Genomic DNA, 23,198 nt, shown 5'->3' with positions numbered 1-23,198 from the left:
CTCATCCCCATCCCCATATTCATCCCCATCTTTATCCCCATCTTCCTCATCGTCATCTCTCTCTTCATCCCCATCCTCCTCATCCCCATCTCCGTCTTCATCCCCATCCCCATCTTCATCCCCATCCTCCTCATCCCTGTCTCCTCCTCATCCTCCTCCTCATCCCCATCCCCATCCTCATCTCCATCTTCATCCCCATCCTCCTCATCCTCATCCCTGTCTCCTCCTCATCCCCATCCCTGTCCTCATCCCCATCTTCATCCCCATCTTCATCCCCATCTTCTACCCCATTCTCCTCATCCTCATCTCCATCTTCATCTCCATCCTCCTCATCCCTGTCTCCTCCTCATCCCCATCCCCATCCCCATCCTCATCTCCATCTTCATCCCCATCCTCCTCATCCTCATCCCTGTCTCCTCCTCATCCCCATCCTCATCCCCATCCTCATCCCCATCTTCATCCCCATCCTCCTCATCCTCATCCCTGTCTCCTCCTCATCCCCATCCCCATCCCCATCCTCATCTCCATCTTCATCCCCATCCTCCCCACCCCCTCCCCACCACCCCCCCCCCCCCCCGGGTTCCCCCAGCACCTCCCGGCTCCCCGAGTGCCACCCTGACCTTCCTCCCCTCCTCCTCCTCCTCTCCCCTGTGCCGCAGGACGACATCCGGGACAAGCTGCGTCCCATCGCGCTCAGCCTCGCCCACGCCATCGGGGGCACGCGGGGGTGGCACCGGGGGGGCCGGGGGGCAGCGCTGCCCCCGCTGTCCCCTGCGCTCAGCCCCCGCCAGCCCAGCACGCACCGCGCCGAGGTGGGCACCGGACACACCTGAGGGTCACCTGAGGGTCACCTGAGGGTCACCTGAGTGTCCCCCCCCACCCAGTGTCCCCCAGTCCCAGTTTGGGACACCCAGAGTGTCACCTGTGTCCCCCCCAGTGTCCCCCAGTCCCAGTTCGGGACACCCAGAGTGTCACCTGTGTCCCCACCCAGTGTCCCCCAATCCCAGTTTGGGACACCCAGAATGTCACCTGTGTCCCCACCCAGTGTCCCCCAGTCCCAGTTTGGAACACCCAGAGTGTCACCTGTGTCCCCCCCAGTGTCCCCCAATCCCAGTTTGGGACACCCAGAGTGTCACCTGTGTCCCCCCCAGTGTCCCCCAATCCCAGTTCGGGACACCCAGAGTGTCACCTGTGTCCCCACCCAGTGTCCCCCAGTCCCAGTTTGGGACACCCAGAGTGTCACCTGTGTCCCCCCCAGTGTCCCCCAGTCCCAGTTTGGGACACCCAGAGTGTCACCTGTGTCCCCCCCAGTGTCCCCCAGTCCCAGTTCGGGACACCCAGAGTGTCACCTGTGTCCCCCCCAGTGTCCCCCAGTCCCAGTTTGGGACACCCAGAGTGTCACCTGAGTGTCCCCCCCAGTGTCCCCCAATCCCAGTTTGGAACACCCAGAGTGTCACCTGAGTGTCCCCCCCAGTGTCCCCCAATCCCAGTTTGGGACACCCGGAGCATCACCTGTATCCCCCCCAGTGTCCCCCCGTGTCCCTCCCATCCCAGTCTGGGCCACGCAGTGTCCCCCGTGTCCCCCCTGTGTCCCCCCAATCCCACCTGGGGCCACCTGAAATGTCCCCTCCCCATTCCTGGCAGTGCCCCATCTCCCCTGGGGGTCCCTGCAGTGTCCCCTGTGTCCCCCCAATCCCACCCGGAGTGTCCCCCCTCATTCCTGGCAGTGTCTCGGGGTCCCTGCAGTGTCCCTCCTGTCCCCCCCATCCCAACTTGGACCCCCTGCAATGTCCCCCCCCCATTCCCGGGAGTGTCCCCCCCCTCCCCCCGTGGCTGTCCCCGCGCTGTCCCCCCCCCGTGGCTGTCCCCGCATTGTCACCGTGTCCCCGCGCTGTCCCCCCCTTCCCCCCCAGGTGCATTTCCTGCGCCAGGGCTGCGGCGATGACAAAATCTGCCAGAGCCACCTGGAGCTGCGGCCGCGCTTCTGCGCCCGCCGGGGCGACAGCGACTTCCAGCCCCTGCCCAGGTGAGGGGACAGCGGCCACCCCAGGCTGTCCCCAACACCCCTGGGGGCCGCTCTGCCCGCTGGCACTGCCACCTGCACCCTGAGGGACCGGCGGTGTCCCCAAGGGGGTGGCACAGGGTGACGATGGCACTGCCACCTCGCTGTCAGTGGTGTCCCCAAGGGGGTGGCACAGGGTGACGATGGCACTGCCACCTCGCTGTCAGTGGTGTCCCCAAGGGGGTGTCACGGGGTGACGATGGCACTGCCACCTCGCTGTCAGTGGTGTCCCCAAGGGGGTGTCACGGGGTGAGGATGGCACTGCCACCTCGCTGTCAGTGGTGTCCCCAAGGGGGTGGCACAGGGTGAGGATGGCACTGCCACCTCGCTGTCAGTGGTGTCCCCAAGGGGGTCTCACACAGTGACGATGGCACTGCCACCTCGCTGTCAGTGGTGTCCCCAAGGGGGTGGCACAGGGTGAGGATGGCACTGCCACCTCGCTGTCAGTGGTGTCCCCAAGGGGGTGTCACAGGGTGAGGATGGCACTGCCACCTCGCTGTCAGTGGTGTCCCCAAGGGGGTCTCACACAGTGACGATGGCACTGCCACCTCGCTGTCAGTGGTGTCCCCAAGGGGGTGGCACAGGGTGAGGATGGCACTGCCACCTCGCTGTCAGTGACCGGGGGTGTCCCCAAGGGGGTGGCACAGTGGCTCTGCCCACAGGGACGAGAATGGCACTGCCACCTTCTCGGTGAGTGACCAGAAGGACGTGGCCCTGGAGGTGCTGGTGACCAACGAGCCCTCGGACCCTTCGGAGCCGCAGAGGGACGGGGACGATGCCCACCAGGCCCTGCTGGTGGCCACCTTCCCCCCGGAGCTGCCCTACGCTGCCATGCGCCCCGCCGAGGCCGGGGGGCTCGGGGTGCGGGGACAGGGGGACCTGGGGGGGGACAGAAGGGGCGGGGGGGGAGGGGGATGGGATGGGGATGTAGGATGGGGTCAGAGCTGGAGGTCCGGGATGGTCCTGGGGGATGGGATGGGGTCAGTTCTGGGATGTTCCTGGGGGTTCTGGGGGTCTGGGATGGTCCTGGGGTGTGGGATGGGGTCAGTCCTGGGGGTCTGGGATGGTCCTGGGTTGTGGGATGGGGTCAGTCCTGGGGGTCTGGGATGGTCCTGGGGGTCCTGGGGGTGTGGGATGGTCCTGGGGTGTGGGATGGGGTCAGTCCTGGGGGTCTGGGATGGTCCTGGGGGTCCTGGGGGTGTGGGATGGTCCTGGGGTGTGGGATGGGGTCAGTCCTGGGGGTCTGGGATGGTCCTGGGGGTCCTGGGGGTCCTGGGGGTGTGGGATGGGGATCCTGGGGGTCTGGGATGGTCCTGGGGGTGGGATGGGGGTCCTGGGGGTGTGGGATGGTCCTGGGGGTCTGGGATGGGGTCAGTCCTGGGGGTCTGGGATGGTCCTGGGGGTCCTGGGGGTGTGGGATGGTCCTGGGGGTGGGATAGGGGTCCTGGGGGTCTGAGATGGTCCTGGGATGGTCCTGGGGGTCCTGGGGGTGTGGGATGGGGATCCTGGGGGTCTGGGATGGTCCTGGGGGTGGGATGGGGTCAGTTCTGGGGGTGTGGGATGGGGTCATTTCTGGGGGTCTGGGATGTCCCTGGGCTCTGGGATGGGGTCAGTTCTGGGGGTCTGGGATGTCCCTGGGCTCTGGGATGGGGTCAGTTCTGGGGGTCTGGGATGTCCCTGGGCTCTGGGATGGGGTCAGTTCTGGGGGTCTGGGATGGTCCTGGGGGTGGGATGGGGGTCCTGGGGGTCTGGGATGGGGTCAGTTCTGGGGGTGTGGGATGGTCCTGGGGGTCCTGGGGGTCTGGGATGGGGTCAGTGCTGGGGGTCTGGGATGGGGTCATTTCTGGGGGTCTGGGATGTCCCTGGGCTCTGGGATGGGGTCACTCCTGTGGCTTCAGGCTGGGGGGTGACCCCGGGGGTGCCCGCGGTGGGAGGGGGGCTCAGCCGTGTCCCCAAATCCCCTTAGGACAAAGTGCTGTGCTTGGCCAACCAGAACGGCTCCAGGGTGGAGTGCGAGCTGGGGAACCCCCTCAAACGCGGGGCGCAGGTGGGCGCAGCCCCCTCCCCAAATTCCCCCCAGCCCCCCCTGGCCCCCTCCCCTCCCCAGCGCTCACCTGTGCGCTCGCAGGTGCGGTTCTTCCTCATCCTCAGCACCTCGGGCATCTCCATCCACACCACGGAGCTGGCGGTGCAGCTGGAGCTGTCCACGTGAGCCGGGCGGGGGGCTGCGGACCCCCGGGGATGGGGATTGGAGACCCCCGGGATTGGGGACCCCCGGGATTTGGGGGGCTGGAGACGCCCCGGGCTTTGGGAGTCAGAATCTGAGGGGGTTGAGGGATGGAGAGCCCAGGGTTTGGGGGTCAGAGCTCAGGGGTTTTAGGGGCTGCGGACCCCCGGGGTTGGGGATTGGGGACCCCCGAGGTGGCGGATGGAGACCCCCGGGGATGGGGACCCCCAAGATTTGGGGGGCTGGAGACCCCCGGGGTTTGGGAGTCAGAATCTGGGGGGGTTGGGGGTCAGAGCTCAGGGGTTTTAGGGGCTGCGGACCCCCAGGGTTGGGGGCTGAAACCCCCAGGGTTTAGGGACTGGAGACCCCCGTGGTTGGGAGCCAGAATCTGGGGGGATTTGGGGTCAAAACCCCGGCGGATTTGGACCCCCCAGGATTTGGGGTTTGGACAAAACCCAGGTAGTTTTAGAATCCTACCCCCTAAAATTTAGGGTCGGGGGGCTACAATTTGGGGGTCAAACCCCCACGCATGATCCTCGGGGTGGGTTTTTGGGGTTTTTTTTGGGATTTCACCCCTCCGGACCCCCTCAATCCCCCCCCCCCCCAGCACCAGCGAGCAGCCGGGCCTGGAGCCGGTGGTCGCCCGCGCCCGCGTGGTCATCGAGCTGCCCCTGGCCGTGACGGGGTGAGTGGGGAGGGGGCTTTTGGGGTGACTTGGGGGGAGGTTTTTGGGGTCGGGACCCCCCTCCCCTCAAAGCAGCGCTGTCCCCACAGCGTGGCCGTGCCCCCCCGGCTGTTTTTTGGGGGGCAGGTGGTGGGGGAGAGCGCGGTGAGAACCGAGAGCCAGGTGGGCAGCGCCGTCCGCTTCGAGGTCACGGTGAGACCCCCCCCCCCCCCCCGCCCCAAAACAGAGCCCACCCCCCCTCCCCGGCACCCCAAAATGGGGAAGGGGCTGTGGGACCCCCGGGGGGGCTCGGTCTGGCTGAGCCCCGCCCCATCCCGTGCGCTTTGGGGGGTGGGATTTGGGGTAGGGGGGAAATGGGGGGGGGGGTTTGGGGGTGGGGGTGCACATAGGGGAATGGTTTTGGGGTGGGGGTTCATTGAAGGGGGTGGTTTGGGGTGGGGGTCCTTGTGAGGGGGATGATTTGGGGTGGGGGGTCCATAGTGAGGGAGTTTGTGGGGTGGGGGGGGCTCATGGGGGCTGGTTTTGGGGTGGGGGGCTTCGTGCCGGGGCTGTTTTTGGGGTGGGGGCTGGTTTTGGGGTGGGGGCTCCATACAGGGGCTGGTTTTGGGGTGGGGGCTGTTTTTGGGGTCGGGGCTCCGTGCCGGAGCTTTTTTTGGGGTGGGGGCTCTTTTTGGGGGTGGGGGTTCATTGAGGGGCTATTTTTGGGGTCGGGGCTCCATTCCGGGGCTGTTTTTGGGGTGGGGGCTCTTTTTGGGGTCGGGGCTCCATGCCGGGGCTGTTTTTGGGGCCGGGGCTCTTTTTGGGGTGGGAGGGGCTGTTTTTGGGGTGGGGGCTGTTTTGGGGTGGGGGCTCCATGCCGGGGCTGGTTTTGGGGTGGGGGTTCATTGAGGGGCCGTTTTTGGGGTGGGGGCTGCTTTTGGGGCCGGGGCTCCATGCTGGGGCTATTTTTGGGTTGGGGGCTGTTTTTGGGGTCGGGGCTCCATGCCGGGGCTGTTTTTGGGGTGGGGGTTCATTGAGGGGCTGTTTTTGGGGTGGGGGCTCCATGCCGGGGCTGTTTTTGGGGTGGGGGCTGTTTTTGGGGTCGGGGCTCCATACAGGGGCTGTTTTTGGGGTGGGGGTTCATTGAGGGGCTGTTTTTGGGGTCGGGGCTCCATACAGGGGCTGTTTTTGGGGTGGGGGTTCATTGAGGGGCTGTTTTTGGGGTCGGGGCTCCATGCAGGGGCTGTTTTTGGGGTCGGGGCTCCGTGCCGGGGCTGTTTTTGGGGCAGGGGCTGTTTTTGGGGTCGGGGCTCCATACAGGGGCTGTTTTTGGGGTGGGGGTTCATTGAGGGGCTGTTTTTGGGGTCGGGGCTCCATACAGGGGCTGTTTTTGGGGTGGGGGTTCATTGAGGGGCTGTTTTTGGGGTCGGGGCTCCATTCCGGGGCTGTTTTTGGGGTGGGGGTTCATTGAGGGGCTGTTTTTGGGGTCGGGGCTCCATGCCGGGGCTGCTTTTGGGGCAGGGGCTGTTTTTGGGGTCGGGGCTCCATACAGGGGCTGTTTTTGGGGTGGGGGTTCATTGAGGGGCTGTTTTTGGGGTCGGGGCTCCGTGCCGGGGCTGTTTTTGGGGTGGGGGCTGTTTTTGGGGTCGGGGCTCCATGCCGGGGCTGTTTTTGGGGTGGGGGTTCATTGAGGGGCTGTTTTTGGGGTGGGGGCTCCATGCCGGGGCTGTTTTTGGGGTGGGGGCTCTTTTTGGGGTCGGGGCTCCATGCCGGGGCTGTTTTTGGGGCCGGGGCTCTTTTTGGGGTGGGAGGGGCTGTTTTTGGGGTGGGGGCTGTTTTGGGGTGGGGGCTCCATGCCGGGGCTGGTTTTGGGGTGGGGGTTCATTGAGGGGCCGTTTTTGGGGTGGGGGCTGCTTTTGGGGCCGGGGCTCCATGCTGGGGCTATTTTTGGGTTGGGGGCTGTTTTTGGGGTCGGGGCTCCATGCCGGGGCTGTTTTTGGGGTGGGGGTTCATTGAGGGGCTGCTTTTGGGGTGGGGGCTCCATGCCGGGGCTGTTTTTGGGGTGGGGGCTGTTTTTGGGGTCGGGGCTCCATGCCGGGGCTGTTTTTGGGGTGGGGGCTGTTTTTTGGGGTCGGGGCTCCATGCAGGGGCTGTTTTTGGGGTCGGGGCTCCGTGCCGGGGCTGTTTTTGGGGCAGGGGCTGTTTTTGGGGTCGGGGCTCCATACAGGGGCTGTTTTTGGGGTGGGGGTTCATTGAGGGGCTGTTTTTGGGGTCGGGGCTCCGTGCCGAGGCTATTTTTGGGGTGGGGGCTATTTTTTGGGGTCGGGGCTCCGTGCCGAGGCTATTTTTGGGGTGGGGGCTATTTTTGGCGCAGACGCTGTTTTTAGGGTCTCTACTGCACACCAGAGCTGGTTTTTGGGGCGGGGGTCCCGTTTGTGCTCCCCCCCGCAGGTGTCGCAGCGGGGTCCGGTGCTGAAGACCCCCGGCTCGGCCGCGCTGACCGTGCAGTGGCCGCTGGAGCTGCCCAACGGGAAGTGGCTCCTGTACCCCCTGAGCCTGGAGCTGGGCACCCCCCCCGTGCCCTGCAGCCCCCCCGCCAACCCCCTGCGCCTGGCACTGGTGCGGAACCGGGGGGGGCCGGGGGTCCTGGGGGTGGCCAGGAATGTCCACAGGGGGCTGGGGGTGTCCTGAGATGTCCAAAGGTGTCCCAGGGGTGTCCCAGGGGTGTCCTGGGGTGTCCTGAGGTGTCCTGGGGTGTCCTGAGATGTCCAAAGGTGTCCCTGGGGTGTCCTGGGGTGTCCAAAGGTGTCCCAGGCGTGTCCTGAGATGTCCAAAGGTGTCCCAGGGGTGTCCTGGGGTATCCAAAGGTGTCCCTTGGGTGTCCTGGGGTGTCCCAGGTGGCCAGGAGGTTTCTAGGAGGTGGCCAGGGGTGTCCTGAGGTGTCCCAGGGGTGTCCTGGGGTGTCCCTGGGGTGTCCTGGAGTGTCCAAAGGTGTCCCTGGGGTGTCCAAAGGTGGCCAGGAGGGGACAGGAGGTTTCTAGGGGATGGCCAGGGGTGTCCAAAGGTGTCCCTGGGGTGTCCTGAGGTGTCCAAAGGTGTCCCAGGGGTGTCCCTGGGGTGTCCCTGGGGTGTCCTGGAGTGTCCAAAGGTGTCCCAGGTGTGTCCTGAGATGTCCAAAGATGTCCCTGGGGTGTCCTGCGATGTCCAAAGGTGGCCAGGAGGGGACAGGAGGTTTCTAGGAGGTGTCCAGGGGTGTCCAGGGGTGTCCTGGGGTGTCCCAGGGGTGTCCAGGGGTGTCCAGAGATGTCCAGGGTGCCTGGAGGGGAGGACAATGGATGGTCAGGGGTACCCAGGGGTGGCCAGGGGTTACTCAGGGGTGTCCAGGGGTTGCTCAGCCGTGGCCAGCGGTGGCCAGGGGGTGGCCAGGGATGTCCTTGGGTGTCCAGAGGGTGTCCAGGGGTTACTCAGGGGTGTCCAGCGGTGTCCAGGGATGTCCTTGGGTGTCCAGAGGGTGTCCAGATGTGTCCAGAAACCAGGGGGTGCACGAGGAGTGTCCAGGGATGTCCAGGGCTGTCCGGGGCTGTCCGGGGGTCCCTGTCCACCCCCCTCATGCCAGCCCTTCCCCCCCCCAGGAGCCGCCGGGCCGGGGGGACCCCCCCGAGGAGCCCCCGCCCCGCTCGTGGTGGGTGCCCGCGGGGAGGAAGAGGAGGAACGTGACCCTGGTGAGCGGCGTTGGGGGGATTTGGGGGGTCCCTGCTCGTGGGGGGCACCCGCTGTGGGGTGTCCCCGCTCTCGGGGTGTCACCACGCCTGGGCTTTGGGGTCCTCCTGCTTTTGGGGTGTCCCTGTCCCCAGGATCCCCCCCGTTCCTGGGGGTGTTCCGGGGTGCCCCTTCTGTGGCACTGTCCCATTTTGGGGTGTCCCCATTGTCGGGGTGTCCCCTTTTGGGGTGCCCCCGCTCTGGCATTGCCCCATTTTGGGGTGTCCCCATTGTCGGGGTGTCCCCATTGCCGAGGTCACTCCGTTCTGGGGGTGTCCCCTCTCTCTGTCACCCCCATCCCGGGGTGTCCCCTCTCTCTGTCACCCCCGTTTCAGTGTCCCCCCATCTCGGGTGTCCCCTCTCTCTGTCCCCTCTCTCTGTCACCCCCCCGTGTCGCTGTTCCCTCTCTCTGTCCCCTCTCTGTCACCCCCGTGTCGCTGTCCCCTCTCTCTGTCCCCTCTCTGTCACCCCCGTGTCGCTGTCCCCTCTCTCTGTCCCCTCTCTGTCACCCCCCCGTGTCGCTGTCCCCTCTCTCTTTCCCCTCTCTCTGTCCCCTCTCTCTGTCCCCTCTCTCTGTCACCCCCCCGTGTCGCTGTCCCCTCTCTCTGTCCCCTCTCTCTGTCCCCTCTCTCTGTCACCCCCGTGTCGCTGTCCCCTCTCTCTGTCCCCTCTCTCTGTCACCCCCGTGTCGCTGTCCCCTCTCTCTGTCCCCTCTCTCTGTCACCCCCCCGTGTCGCTGTCCCCTCTCTCTGTCCCCTCTCTCTGTCCCCTCTCTCTGTCTCCTCTCTCTGTCACCCCCGTGTCGCTGTCCCCTCTCTCTGTCCCCTCTCTCTGTCACCCCCCCGTGTCGCTGTCCCCTCTCTCTGTCCCCTCTCTCTGTCCCCTCTCTCTGTCCCCTCTCTCTGTCACCCCCGTGTCGCTGTCCCCTCTCGCTGTCCCCTCTCTCTGTCACCCCCGTGTCGCTGTCCCCAGGACTGTGCCCAGGCCACGGCGCGCTGCTTCCCGTTCCGGTGCCCGCTGCCCACCCTGGAGCGCTCGGAGCTGCGGGCGCGGGGCCGCCTCTGGAACGGGACCTTCCTGGAGGTGAGAGACCCCCGGCGAGGGGAGGGGGCTGGGAGGTGGTCCCGAGGAGGTGGGGAGGGGGCTCAGCCCGGCCTGGACCCCTCCCCGAATTCCCAGGAGTTCCTGGATGTGGAGAACCTGGAGCTGATCGTGCGCGCCGCCGTCTCGGTCACCTCCCCCCGCGGCAATGTCGTCATCAAGGACGCGGTGGCGCAGGTGGGACCCCCTTGGGGACACCCCCGGGACCCCCTTGGGGACACCCCTGGGACCCCTTGGGGAAACCCCGGGACCCCCTTGGGGACACCCCCGGACCCCCTTGGGGACACCCCCGGGACCCCCTTGGGGACACCCCCGGGACACCCTTGGGGAAACCCCGGGACCCCCTTGGGGACACCCCTGGGACCCCCTTGGGGACACCCTCGGACCCCCTTGGGGACACCCCCGGGACCCCCTTGGGGACACCCCCGGGACACCCTTGGGGACACCCTCGGACCCCCTTGGGGACACCCCCGGGACACCCTTGGGGACACCCTCGGACACCCTTGGGGACACCCCCGGGACCCCCTTGGGGACACCCCTGGGACCCCCTTGGGGACACCCTCGGACCCCCTTGGGGACACCCCTGGGACACCCTTGGGGACACCCCCGGGACCCCCTTGGGGACACCCCTGGGACCCCCTTGGGGACACCCTCGGACCCCCTTGGGGACACCCCCGGGACCCCCTTGGGGAAACCCCGGGACCCCCTTGGGGACACCCCTGGGACCCCCTTGGGGACACCCTCGGACCCCTTTGGGGACACCCCCGGGACCCCCTTGGGGACACCCCGGGACACCCTTGGGGACACCCTTGGGGACCCCCTTGGGGACACCCTCGGACCCCCTTGGGGACACCCCCGGAACCCAAATGACCCCTCAATGACCCCGATGTCCCCAATGACCCCAATGACCGCCTGACCCTCCCACTGACCCGTCAATGACCCCACTGCCCCCTCAATGACCCCAATGACCCTCGATGACCCCACTGACCCCTCAATGAACCCCTGACCCCCCACTGACCCCTCAATGACCCCAATGACCCCCAATGACCCCCACTGTCCCCTCAATGGCCCCGTTGCCCCCTCAATGACCCCACTGACCCCCGATGACCCCAATGACCCCCTGACCCTCCCACTGACCCCTCAATGGCCCCACTGACACCTCAATGACCCCCTGACCCCCCGCTGACCCCTCAATGACCCCACTGACACCTCAATGACCCCCTGACCCCCCACTGCCCCCTCAATGACCCCAATGACCCCCAATGACCCCCAATGACCCCCGATGACCACTCAATGACCCCACTGACCCCCGATGACCCCACTGACCCCCGATGACCCCAATGACCCCCTGACCCTCCCACTGACCCCTCAATGACCCCACTGACACCTCAATGACCCCCTGACCCCCCACTGTCCCCTCAATGACCCCCTGACCCCTCAGTGACCCCAATGACCCCCAATGACCCCCGATGACCACTCAATGACCCCACTGACCCCTCAATGACCCCACTGACTCCCCGATGACCCCACTGACCTCCCTGACCCCTCAATGACCCCAATGACCCCCTGACCCTCCCACTGAACCCTCAATGACCCCACTGACTCCCCAATGACCCCACTGACCCCCGATGACCCCTCAATGACCCCACTGACCCCCCAATGACCCCCGATGACCCCAATGACCCCACTGCCCCCTCAATGACCCCAATGACCCCCGATGACCCCAATGACCCCCGATGACCCCCAATGACCCCCAATGACCCCACTGCCCCCCAATGACCCCAATGACCCCCAATGACCCCCACTGCCCCCTCAATGATCCCACTGACCCCCAATGACCCCAATGACCCCCGATGACCCCACTGCCCCCTCAATGACCCCCGATGACCCCACTGCCCCCCAATGACCCCAATGACCCCCAATGACCCCCACTGCCCCCTCAATGATCCCACTGACCCCCAATGACCCCAATGACCCCCGATGACCCCACTGCCCCCTCAATGACCCCCGATGACCCCACTGACCTCCCTGCCCCCTCAATGACCCCACTGCCCCCTCAATGACCCCAATGACCCCCAATGACCCTCAATGACCCCACTGCCCCCTCAATGACCCCACTGACCCCCAATGACCCCACTGCCCCCTCAATGACCCCACTGCCCCCTCAATGACCCCACTGACCCCCCAATGACCCCACTGCCCCCTCAATGACCCCCTGACCCCCCGCTGACCCCTCAATGGCCCCACTGCTCCCTCAATGACCCCAATGACCCCACTGTCCCCTCAATGGCCCCAATGACCCCCGATGACCCCACTGCCCCCTCAATGACCCCCGATGACCCCACTGACCTCCCTGCCCCCTCAATGACCCCACTGCCCCTCAATGATCCCACTGCCCCTCAATGACCCCACTGACCCCCCAATGACCCCACTGCCCCCTCAATGACCCCAATGACCCCCGATGACCCCAATGACCCCAATGACCCCCAATGACCCCACTGCCCCCTCAATGACCCCACTGACCCCCCAATGACCCCACTGCCCCCTCAATGACCCCACTGACCCCCCGCTGACCCCTCAATGGCCCCACTGCTCCCTCAATGACCCCAATGACCCCACTGTCCCCTCAATGGCCCCAATGACCCCCGATGACCCCACTGCCCCCTCAATGACCCCCGATGACCCCACTGACCTCCCTGCCCCCTCAATGACCCCACTGCCCCTCAATGATCCCACTGCCCCCTCAATGACCCCAATGACCCCCGATGACCCCACTGCCCCCTCAATGACCCCCGATGACCCCACTGACCTCCCTGCCCCCTCAATGACCTCCCTGCCCCCCCAATGACCCCTCCATGACCCCGTGTCCCCCCCCAGATGTCCGTGTCCCTGCACCTGGACCCGGGCGTGGCCGTCACCGGGGTTCCCTGGTGGGTGCTGCCGCTGGCGGCGCTCCTGGGGCTGCTGCTGCTGGCCCTGCTCGTGCTGGGGCTCTGGAAGGTGAGGGACCCCCGGGACGTGTCGCGACATATCACAACATATCGCGATATATCGCGACATATCACGTCGTATCATGGCATGTCGTGCCGCGCCGTGCCTGCCGTGCCACCCCAGCTGTGTCGTGTCGTGTCACATCGCGACGTATCGCGACGTATCGTGACATATCGTGCCGTTTTGTGACACGTCGTGCCTGCTGTGCCACCCCAGCTGTGTCGTGCCCTATCGTCTCATATCGTGACATATCACGACATATCATGTCATATCATGCCACGCCGTGCCACCCCAGCTGTGTCCTGTCGTGTCACATCGTGTCATGTCACGACGTACCGCGTGTGTCACGTCCTATCGTCTCATATCGCGACGTATCACGACATGTCATATCATGCCACGCCGTGCCACCCCAGCTGTGTCGTGTCGTGTCGTATCGCGGCGTATCGCGATATATCGTGACACGCGGCGCCTTCTCTCGCCCCTCTATCCGCAGCTGGGGTTCTTCCGGCGGGCGCGGGCGCCGCCCCCGGCCGTGCCGCAGTTCCGGGCCGTGCGGATCCCACGGGAGCAGCGGCCGCACGTCCACGAGGGCCGGACCGGGACCATCCAGCGGCGGGAATGGGCAGCCAGCCCCGGCGGGAAAGGGGACGGGGACAGGGACGGGGACGGGCCTCGGACACCCGGATCCGCCTGAGGGACCCCCGGGCCATGGGGTGGACATGGGGGGGACACGGGGTGGACACGGATGGGGATGGACATGGGATGGAGTTGGGATGTGGGATAACGGACACGGGACAGGACACGGACACAGGACAGGGGACACCGGACAGAACACGGACACAGGACCCAGACACTGGGACAGGGATGGGCCCAGGGAAGGCCCCACGGAGGCCCCACAATGTCCTGGAGCTCCCGGGATGGGCAGTGGCCGGAAAGAGCCATCGGCCTGGGGTCACTCGGGTCCTGGGGGTCACTCGGGTCCTGGGGGTCACTTTTTGTCCCCAATAAAAAGCGCTGACCCCATACAGACCCCGAGTCCTCCTTCAGCGTCCAGGAGTGGCCGCCGCCATGATGGGTGTGGTGGCCGCCATGATGGATGTGACCGTCATGCCGCCATGATGGGTGTGGCGGCCGCCATGATGGATGTGACCGTCATGCCGCCATGATGGGTGTGGCGGCCGCCATGATGGATGTGACCGTCATGCCGCCATGATGGGTGTGGCGGCCGCCATAATAGGAGTTGCCGCTTCCCCATCAGGCCAAGCCGTGCCTCCCGGACTAACGGGACGCGTCCCCGCCTCACCGCTCGGTCCGGCCGCCGCGGACCCGCCACACACCCGGCAACGGCGCCTGAAGCGCGGCGAGGGCGGCCCTGTCCACACTCAAGATGGCGCCGCGCTGAGACCCTCAATATGGCGGCCGCGCCGTGGCGTAATGACGTCATTCTCCTTCCGGCGCGGGCCGGAAGAGGCGCGGCCATGGCGGCGCGGAGCTGCCGGGGCTGGTGAGGCCGGGGGGACCTTGGGGACACCGGGGGGACCTTGGGGACACCGGGGGGACACCGGGGGGGGGCTGTTTGGAACCCCCAAAGCAAGGCCTCTTTCCCGCAGCTCTTGAGCCCCGATCACCCCCCTTTTTTTTTTTTTTGAATAAAAACCACCACTCGATTTTCTTTAAAAAAGCCAAAAAAAAAAAAAAAAAAAGAAAAATAGATTTTTTTTTATTCCAAGCCCTTTTTTTTGGGAGGGGGGAGGTGGGAGGGGGGAGATCGGGGTCTCCTCAGCGCGGGAGCGGCCGCCGCCCCTTCTTCCTCCTCTTGTGCTTCGTGTCCCCCCTTGCGGGAACCCCCTCGGCCCGGGGGGGTCCCTGGGGGGGTCCCGCAGCACCGGGGGGGGTCGGGAAACCCCCCCCGAATTCCCCCGGTCCTGAATTTCCCTGGAAAACGCGGGCCAGGAAGTCCTGGAGATCGGCGGGGGTGGGGGGGCTGCCCTTGGGGGGGACCCTGGGGGAACAAAGGGGGGTTTGGGGGGGGTGGGGACACACCTGGAGACTCCCGGATACCCCCCGGACACCCCCGGACACACCTGGACATCCCCCGGTCATCCCTGGACACCCCCTGGTCACTCCTGGACACCCCCCGGCCACTCCTGGACACCCCCCGGCCATCCCTGGACACCCCCCGGTCACTCCTGGACACCCCCTGGTCACTGCTGGTCACCCCTCCGTCACTGCTGGTCACCCCCGGCCATCCCTGGACACCCCCCGGTCACTCCTGGACACCCCCTGGTCACTCCTGGTCACCCCCCGGCCACTCCTGGACACCCCCCGGCCATCCCTGGACACCCCCCGGTCACTCCTGGACACCCCCGGCCATCCCTGGACATCCCCCGGTCACTCCTGGACACCCCCCGGTCACTCCTGGACACCCCCTGGTCACTCCTGGTCACCCCCCGGCCACTCCTGGACACCCCCCGGCCATCCCTGGACACCCCCCGGTCACTCCTGGACACCTCCTGGTCACTCCTGGACACCCCCCGGCCATCCCTGGACACCCCCCGGTCACTCCTGGTCACCCCCGGCCATCCCTGGACATCCCCCGGTCACTCCTGGACACCCCCCGGTCACTCCTGGACACCCCCTGGTCACTCCTGGACACCCCCTGGTCCCCCCCTGGGACTGACCGCTGGCGTCCGGCCGCCGTGGCCGTCCTGGTGCTGAAGGACAGGTGGTAGGGGGCCCGGTGGCTGTCCGGGGAGATGGCCACACGCTGGCAGCCGGCCCACTCTGGGGGACAGAGACGGGGGGACAGCCGGTCACGGGGACCCCGGAGACCCCCGGGGCTGGGGGTGGCACCACCTGGGGCTGGGGGCTCTGTCACCCCCTGGGTTGGGGCTGGGGGCTCTGTCACCCCCTGGGGCTGGGGGCTCTGTCACCCCTGGGTTGGGGGCTCTGTCACCCCTGGGTTGGGGGCTCTGTCACCCCTGGGTTGGGGCTGGGGGCTCTGTCACCCCCCTGGGTTGGGGGCTCTGTCACCCCCCCTGGGGCTGGGGGCTCTGTCACCCCCTGGGTTGGGGGCTCTGTCACCCCTGGGTTGGGTCTGGGGGCTCTGTCACCCCCTGGGTTGGGGCTGGGGGCTCTGTCACCCCCCAGGTCTGGGCTCTGTGTCACCCCCCTGGTGGCTCTGGTGTCTGTGTCACCCCCTGGTATCTGTGCCACCCGCAGGTGTGTCTGTGTCACCCCCTGGTGTCTGTGTCACCCCCTGGTGTCTGTGCCACCCCTTGGTATCTGTGTCACCCCCTGGTGTCTGTGCCACCCGCAGGTGCGTCTGTGTCACCCGCAGGTGTGTCTGTGCCACCCCCTGGTGTCTGTGTCACCCGCAGGTGTGTCTGTGCCACCCCTTGGTATCTGTGTCACCCGCAGGTGTGTCTGTGCCACCCGCGGGTGTGTCTGTGCTCCGTGTGCCCGCTGCTCTCTCACCGGTGACATCGTAGACGTGCCCGTCCATGCGGGCCAGGTAGGTGACCTTGAGGCCGAGCAGGCTGGACTCTGCCCACAGGTCACCCTCTTCGGCCGCGTGCCACCCCCCGCACTCGGCGCAGTAGCGGGCACTGCGGGGGTCCCTGTCCAGCTGGAAGCGCCTGTGGGGACATTGGGGACACCGTGAGACCCTCAGGGACACCATGAGACCCTCACACAGGGACACCGTGACACCCCTGGGACATGGGGACACCGTGACACCCCTGGGACATGGGGACATTGTGAGACCCTCACACAGGGACACTGTGACACCCTCAGGGACATGGGGACATCGTGACACCCCTGGGACATGGGGACATTGTGAGACCCTCACACAGGGACACCGTGACACCCTCAGGGACATGGGGACACCGTGACATCCTCACACAGGGACACCGTGAGACCCTCAGGGACACACAGGGACACCGTGACACCCCTGGGACATGGGGACACCGTGACACCCTCAGGGACACGGTGGCACTGTGAGACCGTGGGACATGGGGGACACTGTGACACCCCTAGGACATGGGGACACTGTGACTCCCCAGGACACGGTGGCACCGTGGCACCCCAGGACACGATGGCACCCGAGGACCCCGTGTCCCCCCAGTGCTGTCCCCAACCCCCCTGGCCCTTGTCCCCCCGCTGTCCCCACCTGTGGCGTCCCCCGCAGCGGGTGCAGCCCATGGCATCCATGGCATCCCTGAACTCCTCCTGCAGCCGGCCCAGGAACGCGCCCAGCGCCCGCGCCAGCTCCCCCTGCGCCAGCTGCTTCCTGGCACCCGAAAACGGGGAGTTTTAACCCAAAATGTGGGATTGACACCCCAAATAATGGGGATTATAACCCAAAATCTGGGAATTGTAACCCGAAAAATGGGAATTACAGCCCTAAAAACACACCCACAGCGCCCGCGCCAGCTCCCCCTGCGCCAGCTGCTTCCTGGCACCCGAAAACGGGGAGTTTTAACCCAAAATGTGGGATTGACACCCCAAAAAATGGGGATTATAACCCAAAATCTGGGAATTGTAACCCGAAAAATGGGAATTACAGCCCTAAAAAAACACCCACAGCGCCCGCGCCAGCTCCCCCTGCGCCAGCTGCTTCCTGGCACCCGAAAACGGGGAGTTTTAACCCAAAATGTGGGATTGACACCCCAAAAAATGGGGATTATAACCCAAAATCTGGGAATTGTAACCCAAAAAATGGCAATTACAGCCCTAAAAACACACCCACAGCGCCCGCGCCAGCTCCCCCTGCGCCAGCTGCTTCCTGGCACCCAAAAATGGGGAGTTTTAACCCAAAAATGGGATCTACAGCCCAAAATATGGGCTTCCCACCTCCCAAAACCACCATTCCCACCCCAAAACGGGGATCCTACTCCCCCAAAATCAGGATTCCCACCCCAAAACGGGGTCCTACCCCCTCCAAACCCACCCCAAAATGGGGGTCCCACCTCCCAAACCCCCCCCAAAACGGGGTCCTACCCCCCTAAACCCCCCCAAAACGGGGTCCTACTGCCCCAAAACCACCATCCCCACCCCAAAACGGGGATCCTACTCCCCCAAAATCAGGATTCCCACCCCAAAACGGGGTCCTACCCCCTCCAAACCCACCCTAAAACGGCGTCCTACCCCCCCAAAACCCCCCCAAAATGGGGATCCTACCCCCCTCAAACCACCATCCCCACCCCAAAACGGGGTCCTACCCCCCTAAACCCCCCCAAACCGGGATCCTACTGCCCCAAAACCACCATCCCCACCCCAAAACCACCATCCCCACCCCAAAACAGGGGTCCCACCTCCCAACCCCCCCAAAATGGGGTCCTACCCCCCTACACCCCCCCCAAACCGGGGTCCTGCCCCCCCAAACCCACCCCAAAATGGGGATCCTACCCCCCCAAACCACCATCCCCACCCCAAAACGGGGGTCCCACCTCCCAAACCCACCCCAAAACGGGGTCCTACTGCCCCAAAACCACCATCCCCACCCCAAAACGGGGGTCCCACCTCCCAACCCCCCCCCAAAACGGGGTCCTACCCCCCCTAAACCCCCCCAAACCGGGGTCCTGCCCCCCCAAGCCCCCCCAAACTCACGTCTCGTACTCGCGGCGCCTCTCGGGGCTGCTCACCCGCTCCCAGCCCGCCCGCAGCACCTTGAACGCCGCCTCCGCCCGGGGGTCGCGGCTCTTATCGGGGTGCACCTGGCAAGGGGGACAACCCTCAGGGGTCCCTCGGGGTGTCCCCACACCCCCGCCTGGATGTCCCCAACCCGCGTTTGACCCCCACCAGCACGGCCAGCCGCCGGTACGCCCGCCGCAGCTCCGTGTCACTCGCCGTGGGCTCCACGCCGAGCACCAGGAACGGGTTCAGCTCTTCTTCGGCCACCTCGGCCATGGCCACCAAACGGGTCACCTCCTCCTCGCCACCCGAGGGGACACCGGCGGGGCTCCTCGGCCGCTGTAGCCACTCCCGGAGCAGCTCCTGGCAACGGCGAAGCCCCGCGGAAGCTCCGCGGAGGAAGAAGCGGAGCCCCCCGAGGAGGAGGAGGAGGAGAAGCAGCAGCATCGCCAGCAGCGCCCCGAGAAGCCGCAGGCACAGCGCGACCCCCGCCCGGGCTACCCGGAGGGACCCCCGGTAGCCCTTCCCGGTGGCCCCTTGGTCCTCCTCGTGCTGTTGTCGCGCTCGCCGCCGCGTCCTCCGGGTGTTGGTGGTGGTGGTGGTGGTGGTGTTGTCACCCTCCGGGATTCCCCGGTGGCGACAGCCGAGGCCACACGCGATGGCCCGGGAGGGGCTCGGGGGAGCAGCTGGAGGGCCCCGGCAACCGCAGCGACCCCCGGGGCTGGGGACACGCTCAGGGCTGGGGACACTCCCGGGGTTGGCGACTCCACCGGGGCTGGGGACACTCCTGGGGTTGGGGACGCCCTCAGGGCTGGGGACACTCCCGGGGCTGGGGACGCCCTCAGGGCTGGGGACACTCCTGGGGTTGGGGACACGCCCGGGACTGGCGATGCCACCGGGGTTGGGGACACGCCCAGGACTGGGGGCACCCTCAGGGCTGGGGACACTCCCGGGACCGGCGACGCCACCGGGTCTGGGGACACTCCCGGGGTTGGGGACACTCCCGGGACTGGCGACGCCACCGGGGTCGGGGACACTCCCGGGGTTGGGGACAGGAGGGTCGCGCTCGCCACTTTCGTCGCCGTCGTCGCCCGCCGGGCCGGGGGTGGCGGCGGGGGAGGGGCGGTGGCCGCAGATCCCGTTCCAAGCCCCCCCGGGGCCGCCAGCTCCGGTAGGCGCGTCCCGGTGCCGGGGCTGCTCCATGGTTAAGTCACGGCCATGCCGGGCCTAGGGGGGGCCACAGCGGGGTCAGCACCCCCCGGACGGGCACGGGACAGCCCCGGAGGGACCCCCCCGAACCGGGACCCCCCCGACCGGACCTCGGGACCCCCCGAGAGTCACCGGGACCCCCTTAAATGGACCCCGGGACCCTCCAACAGGCGCCGGGACCCCTCAAATGGCCCCCAGGACCCCCCGGATGTCCGGACCCGTTCTCGGATCGCCGGTACCGGGAGGGGATCGGGGGGGTTCGGGACTCACCACGCCGGTACCGGGGGGTATCGGGGGTACCGGGGGGGGGTCGGGACTCACCCGGGGGGATATCGGGGGGGGGGTTCGGGACTCACCACGCCGGTACCGGCGGGGGGGGGGGGGGGGTTGCTGTCGCCGCCCCCCCCGGGGTCCCCTCACGGCCGCACTTCCGCTTTCCGCCCGCCGCCGCGCTGGCCACGCCCACTTCCGGGGTGGGGCAGCGCGCGAGACCGCCACGCGCTCGCGCCTTAAATGGCAATGGCCACGCCCCTCAATGGATGTGACCACGCCCCTCAATGGATGTGGTCACGCCCCCTCAGTGAATATGACCACGCCCCCTCAATGGATGTGGCCACGCCCCTCAAAGCCACCGAGCGCGCTTTTAAATTTACATAGCCACGCCCGCTAACTGGCTGTGGCCCCGCCTCTTAAAGGGGCAACGCTTCTTAAAAGGGCAACGAAGGGGGAAGGGGCGGGGGGGAAGGTGAGGATGAGGAGGGGAAGGGGCTCACCCCCCACCCCCCCCCAAAGACCCCAGACCCCCCCAAATCCCCCTGGAGGACCCCAAATCCCCCTGGGGGACCCCAAATTTCCCCTGGGGAGGGGGTGTCCCTGGCCCCACCCCCATATCCCCACTGGAGGGGGTCTCGCCTCAACCCTGGGGTTTCCTGGGACACCCAAATCCCCCCCCCCCAATCCCCCTGGGACCCCCAAATCCCCCCGGGACCCCCAAATCCTCCCCAAATCCCCTGGGGGGTTTCCTTGGACCCCCAAATCCCCCCGGGGGCCCTCCTGGGACCCCCAAATTCCCCCCAAATCCCCCCGGGGGGCCTCCTGGGACCCCCAAATCTCCCTGGGGGCCCTCCTGGGACCCCCAAATCCCCCCCCCCAAATCCCCCTGGGACCCCCAAATCCCCCCCAAATCCCCCTGGGACCCCCAAATTCCCCCCAAATCCCCCCGGGGGGGCCTCCTGGGACCCCCAAATCCCCCCAAATCTCCTTGGGGGGTTTCCTTGGTCCCCCAAATCCCCCTGGGGGCCCTCCTGGGACCCCCAAATCCCCCCAAATCTCCTTGGGGGGTTTCCTTGGACCCCCAAATCCCCCCTAAATTCTCCCAAATCCCCCTGGGGGGTTTCCCAGGACCCCCAAATCCCCCTGGGACCCCCAAATCCCCCTGGGGGGTTTCCTGCTCCCCCAACCTTAATCCCAAACCCCACTGGGGGGGTCCAACCCCCCCCAAATTCCCCTTGGGGAGGGGTCTCCCCTTATCCTCAGACCCTCCCCAACCCCCCCCAAACCCTTCCTGCCCCCTCCCCAAATTCTGCTCCCGGTGGGGGAGGGGTTGGGGGGGGGGGGGACAGGGACAATCCCGACCCCCCCTGTTGGGTCAGTGCTGTTTTATTCCTTCACCGTTTTTAAAAATAAAGGGGAAAACCCCCCCAAAATAAAGACAAAAAGAGAAAAATGGGGGTGGGGGGGAGGGGTTGGGACACAAAGAGGGGAGGGGGACACGGGGAGGGATGGGGGGAGGGGCACGGCCCCTTTTTTTTCCTCCCCCCCACCCCCCTCCCCAATTTTTAAATCCTGTTAAAAACTGGGAGCGATGTGGGGAAGGAGGAGCCTACCCACCCCCCCCCCAAAAAAACCAACTGAACCCCCAAAAGAAGGAGAAAATGTAAAAAAAAGGGGGAAAAAAAAAAAAGAAAATTTAAGAATAAAAAAAAATGGGGAAAAAAAAATTTTAAAAATAAAGAAAAAAAAGAGGAAAAAAAGAGATTTAAAAAATAAAGAAAAAATGGGAAAAAAAGAAAAAAAAGAAGAAAAAAATTTCAACGAATAAAGAAAAAAAGGGGAAAAAAAGAAAAGAAAAAAATTAAAAGAATAAAGAAAAAAATGGGAAAAAAAGAAAAAAGAAAAGAAAAAATTTAAAAGAATAAAGAAAAAAATGGGAAAAAAGAAAAAAGGAAAAAAATTTTAAAAGAAAGAAAGACGGGAAAAAATTGGAAAAAAAATCAGTGAAATAAGAGAAAAACAAAACAAAAATTAAATTAAATGAAATTTAAAATCTAAATAATAAGAAAAGAAATTGAATTTAAAAAATCAAAAAACAAAGTAAAATCAAATTTAAATAAACCAAGATAAAATAAAATAAAATGAAACAAAAGAAAATAAAATGAAACAGAACAAAATAAAGCAAAATAAAACAAAATAAACCAAAGCAAAACAAAACAAAATCAAATAAAACAACCCAATGAAATAAACTAACCCAATAAAACGAAACTGAAAGCAATAAAATAAAATAAACCGAAAAAAAGAAAAAAAATTAAAATAAACAAAAAAAATTTTTAAAGGAACCAAAAAAAACCCCTAAAAAAATCCAAAAAACTCAAAGAAAAAAAATCCAAAAAAAGAAAGAAAAAAATCAAAAAAAGAAAAAATCAAAACAAGAAAAAATTTAAAAAAAACCAAACAAAAAAATCAAAGAAAATCAAAGAAAAAAAACCAAAAAAACCCAAAGAAAAACAAAACAAAAAAAAAAACCAAAGGAAAAAAAAATCAAAGAAAATCAAAGAAAAAAAACCTAAAAAACCCAAAGAAAAAAAAAAACCAAAGAAAAAAAAAAAAACAAAAAAAAAGAAAGAAAAAAATCAAAAAAATCAAAAAAATAATAAAAAAAAACCAAACAAAAAAATCAAAGAAAATCAAAGAAAAAAATCCAAAAATTGAAACAAAAATCCAAAAAAATGAAACCAAAATCCAAAAAAAATGAAACAAAAATCCAAAAAAATCAAAGCAACAAAAATCCAAAAAAACCAAAGAAAAGAAATCCAAAAAAAGAAACAAAAACCCAAAAAAATCAAAGCAACAAAAATCCAAAAAAACCAAAGAAAAGAAATCCAAAAAAAGAAACAAAAATCAAAAAAATCAAAGAAAACCCCCAAAAAACCCAAAAAAAAACCCCAAAAAATCAAAGAAAACCCCTAAAAAATCCCAAAAAAATCCCCAAAAAATCCCAAAAAATCCCAAAAAAATCCCCAAAAAACCCCAAAAAATCCCAAAAAATCCCAAAAAATCCCCAACCCCCCCCCCCAAAAAAACCCCCTCCCCCCAAATTACGAGTCCAGCTCCAAGCCCCTGAGTTCCTCCTCCAGCGCTCTCCTCCGGGCCAGCTTCTCCAGCTGCTCCTTGGTGGGCTGCGGGATCGCGCCGCCCTCCAGGCGCTGCCGCAGCTCCTCCACCTGCCGCAGCTTCTTCCTCAGGCTCTTGATGCGCCGGCTCCTCTCGGAATT

At 63.6% G+C, this 23,198-nt stretch overlaps 2 protein-coding genes across 5 annotated transcripts in view; one reads left to right on the top strand and one right to left on the bottom strand.

Annotated features, from left to right (window-relative positions):
- Nucleotides 1-13,831, top strand: part of ITGA7 (integrin subunit alpha 7) — a 28,099-nt gene extending 14,268 nt beyond the window's left edge. For 3 of the 4 annotated variants that reach the window (XM_082299228.1, XM_082299227.1, XM_082299226.1), the window contains 13 exons: nucleotides 660-812; nucleotides 1,914-2,026; nucleotides 2,725-2,923; nucleotides 4,029-4,109; nucleotides 4,191-4,270; nucleotides 4,897-4,974; nucleotides 5,064-5,166; nucleotides 7,405-7,572; nucleotides 8,586-8,675; nucleotides 9,685-9,795; nucleotides 9,892-9,990; nucleotides 12,691-12,813; nucleotides 13,298-13,831. In XM_082299228.1, coding sequence (XP_082155354.1) covers nucleotides 660-812; nucleotides 1,914-2,026; nucleotides 2,725-2,923; nucleotides 4,029-4,109; nucleotides 4,191-4,270; nucleotides 4,897-4,974; nucleotides 5,064-5,166; nucleotides 7,405-7,572; nucleotides 8,586-8,675; nucleotides 9,685-9,795; nucleotides 9,892-9,990; nucleotides 12,691-12,813; nucleotides 13,298-13,498 — 1,599 coding nt within the window. In that variant the 3' untranslated portion in view covers nucleotides 13,499-13,831. The remainder of the gene's footprint in view (nucleotides 1-659; nucleotides 813-1,913; nucleotides 2,027-2,724; nucleotides 2,924-4,028; nucleotides 4,110-4,190; nucleotides 4,271-4,896; nucleotides 4,975-5,063; nucleotides 5,167-7,404; nucleotides 7,573-8,585; nucleotides 8,676-9,684; nucleotides 9,796-9,891; nucleotides 9,991-12,690; nucleotides 12,814-13,297) is intronic. The other variant, XM_082299229.1, reaches the window with a different exon arrangement.
- A 686-nt stretch (nucleotides 13,832-14,517) lies between these two features.
- DNAJC14 (DnaJ heat shock protein family (Hsp40) member C14) lies at nucleotides 14,518-19,924 on the bottom strand. The gene is made up of 7 exons (XM_082299198.1): nucleotides 19,918-19,924; nucleotides 18,607-19,665; nucleotides 18,415-18,521; nucleotides 16,976-17,095; nucleotides 16,282-16,442; nucleotides 15,486-15,588; nucleotides 14,518-14,806 (listed from the first exon to the last, which is right to left on the bottom strand). The coding sequence occupies exons 2-7, from the start codon at nucleotides 19,639-19,641 to the stop codon at nucleotides 14,584-14,586; spliced, it is 1,749 nt and encodes a 582-aa protein (XP_082155324.1). The 5' UTR covers nucleotides 19,642-19,665; nucleotides 19,918-19,924; the 3' UTR covers nucleotides 14,518-14,583.
- Between the last annotated feature and the right edge of the window lie 3,274 nt (nucleotides 19,925-23,198).

This window comes from Coloeus monedula, assembly GCF_965178545.1.
Source record: "Coloeus monedula genome assembly, chromosome: 30".
Classification (NCBI taxonomy): domain Eukaryota; kingdom Metazoa; phylum Chordata; class Aves; order Passeriformes; family Corvidae; genus Coloeus; species Coloeus monedula.
This window is presented reverse-complemented; position numbering and strand designations above follow the sequence as displayed.

Coding starts and splice junctions, on each gene's coding strand:
- DNAJC14 (XM_082299198.1), bottom strand. CDS start 19,641: ATGGAGCAGCCCCGGCACCGGGACGCGCCTACCGGAGCTGGCGGCCCC. Junction 18,522..18,606: donor ACCGGCGGCTGGCCGTGCTG/GTGGGGGTCAAA, acceptor CCCCCTTGCCAG/GTGCACCCCGATAAGAGCCG. Junction 17,096..18,414: donor AGGCGCCGCGAGTACGAGAC/GTGAGTTTGGGG, acceptor TTCGGGTGCCAG/GAAGCAGCTGGCGCAGGGGG.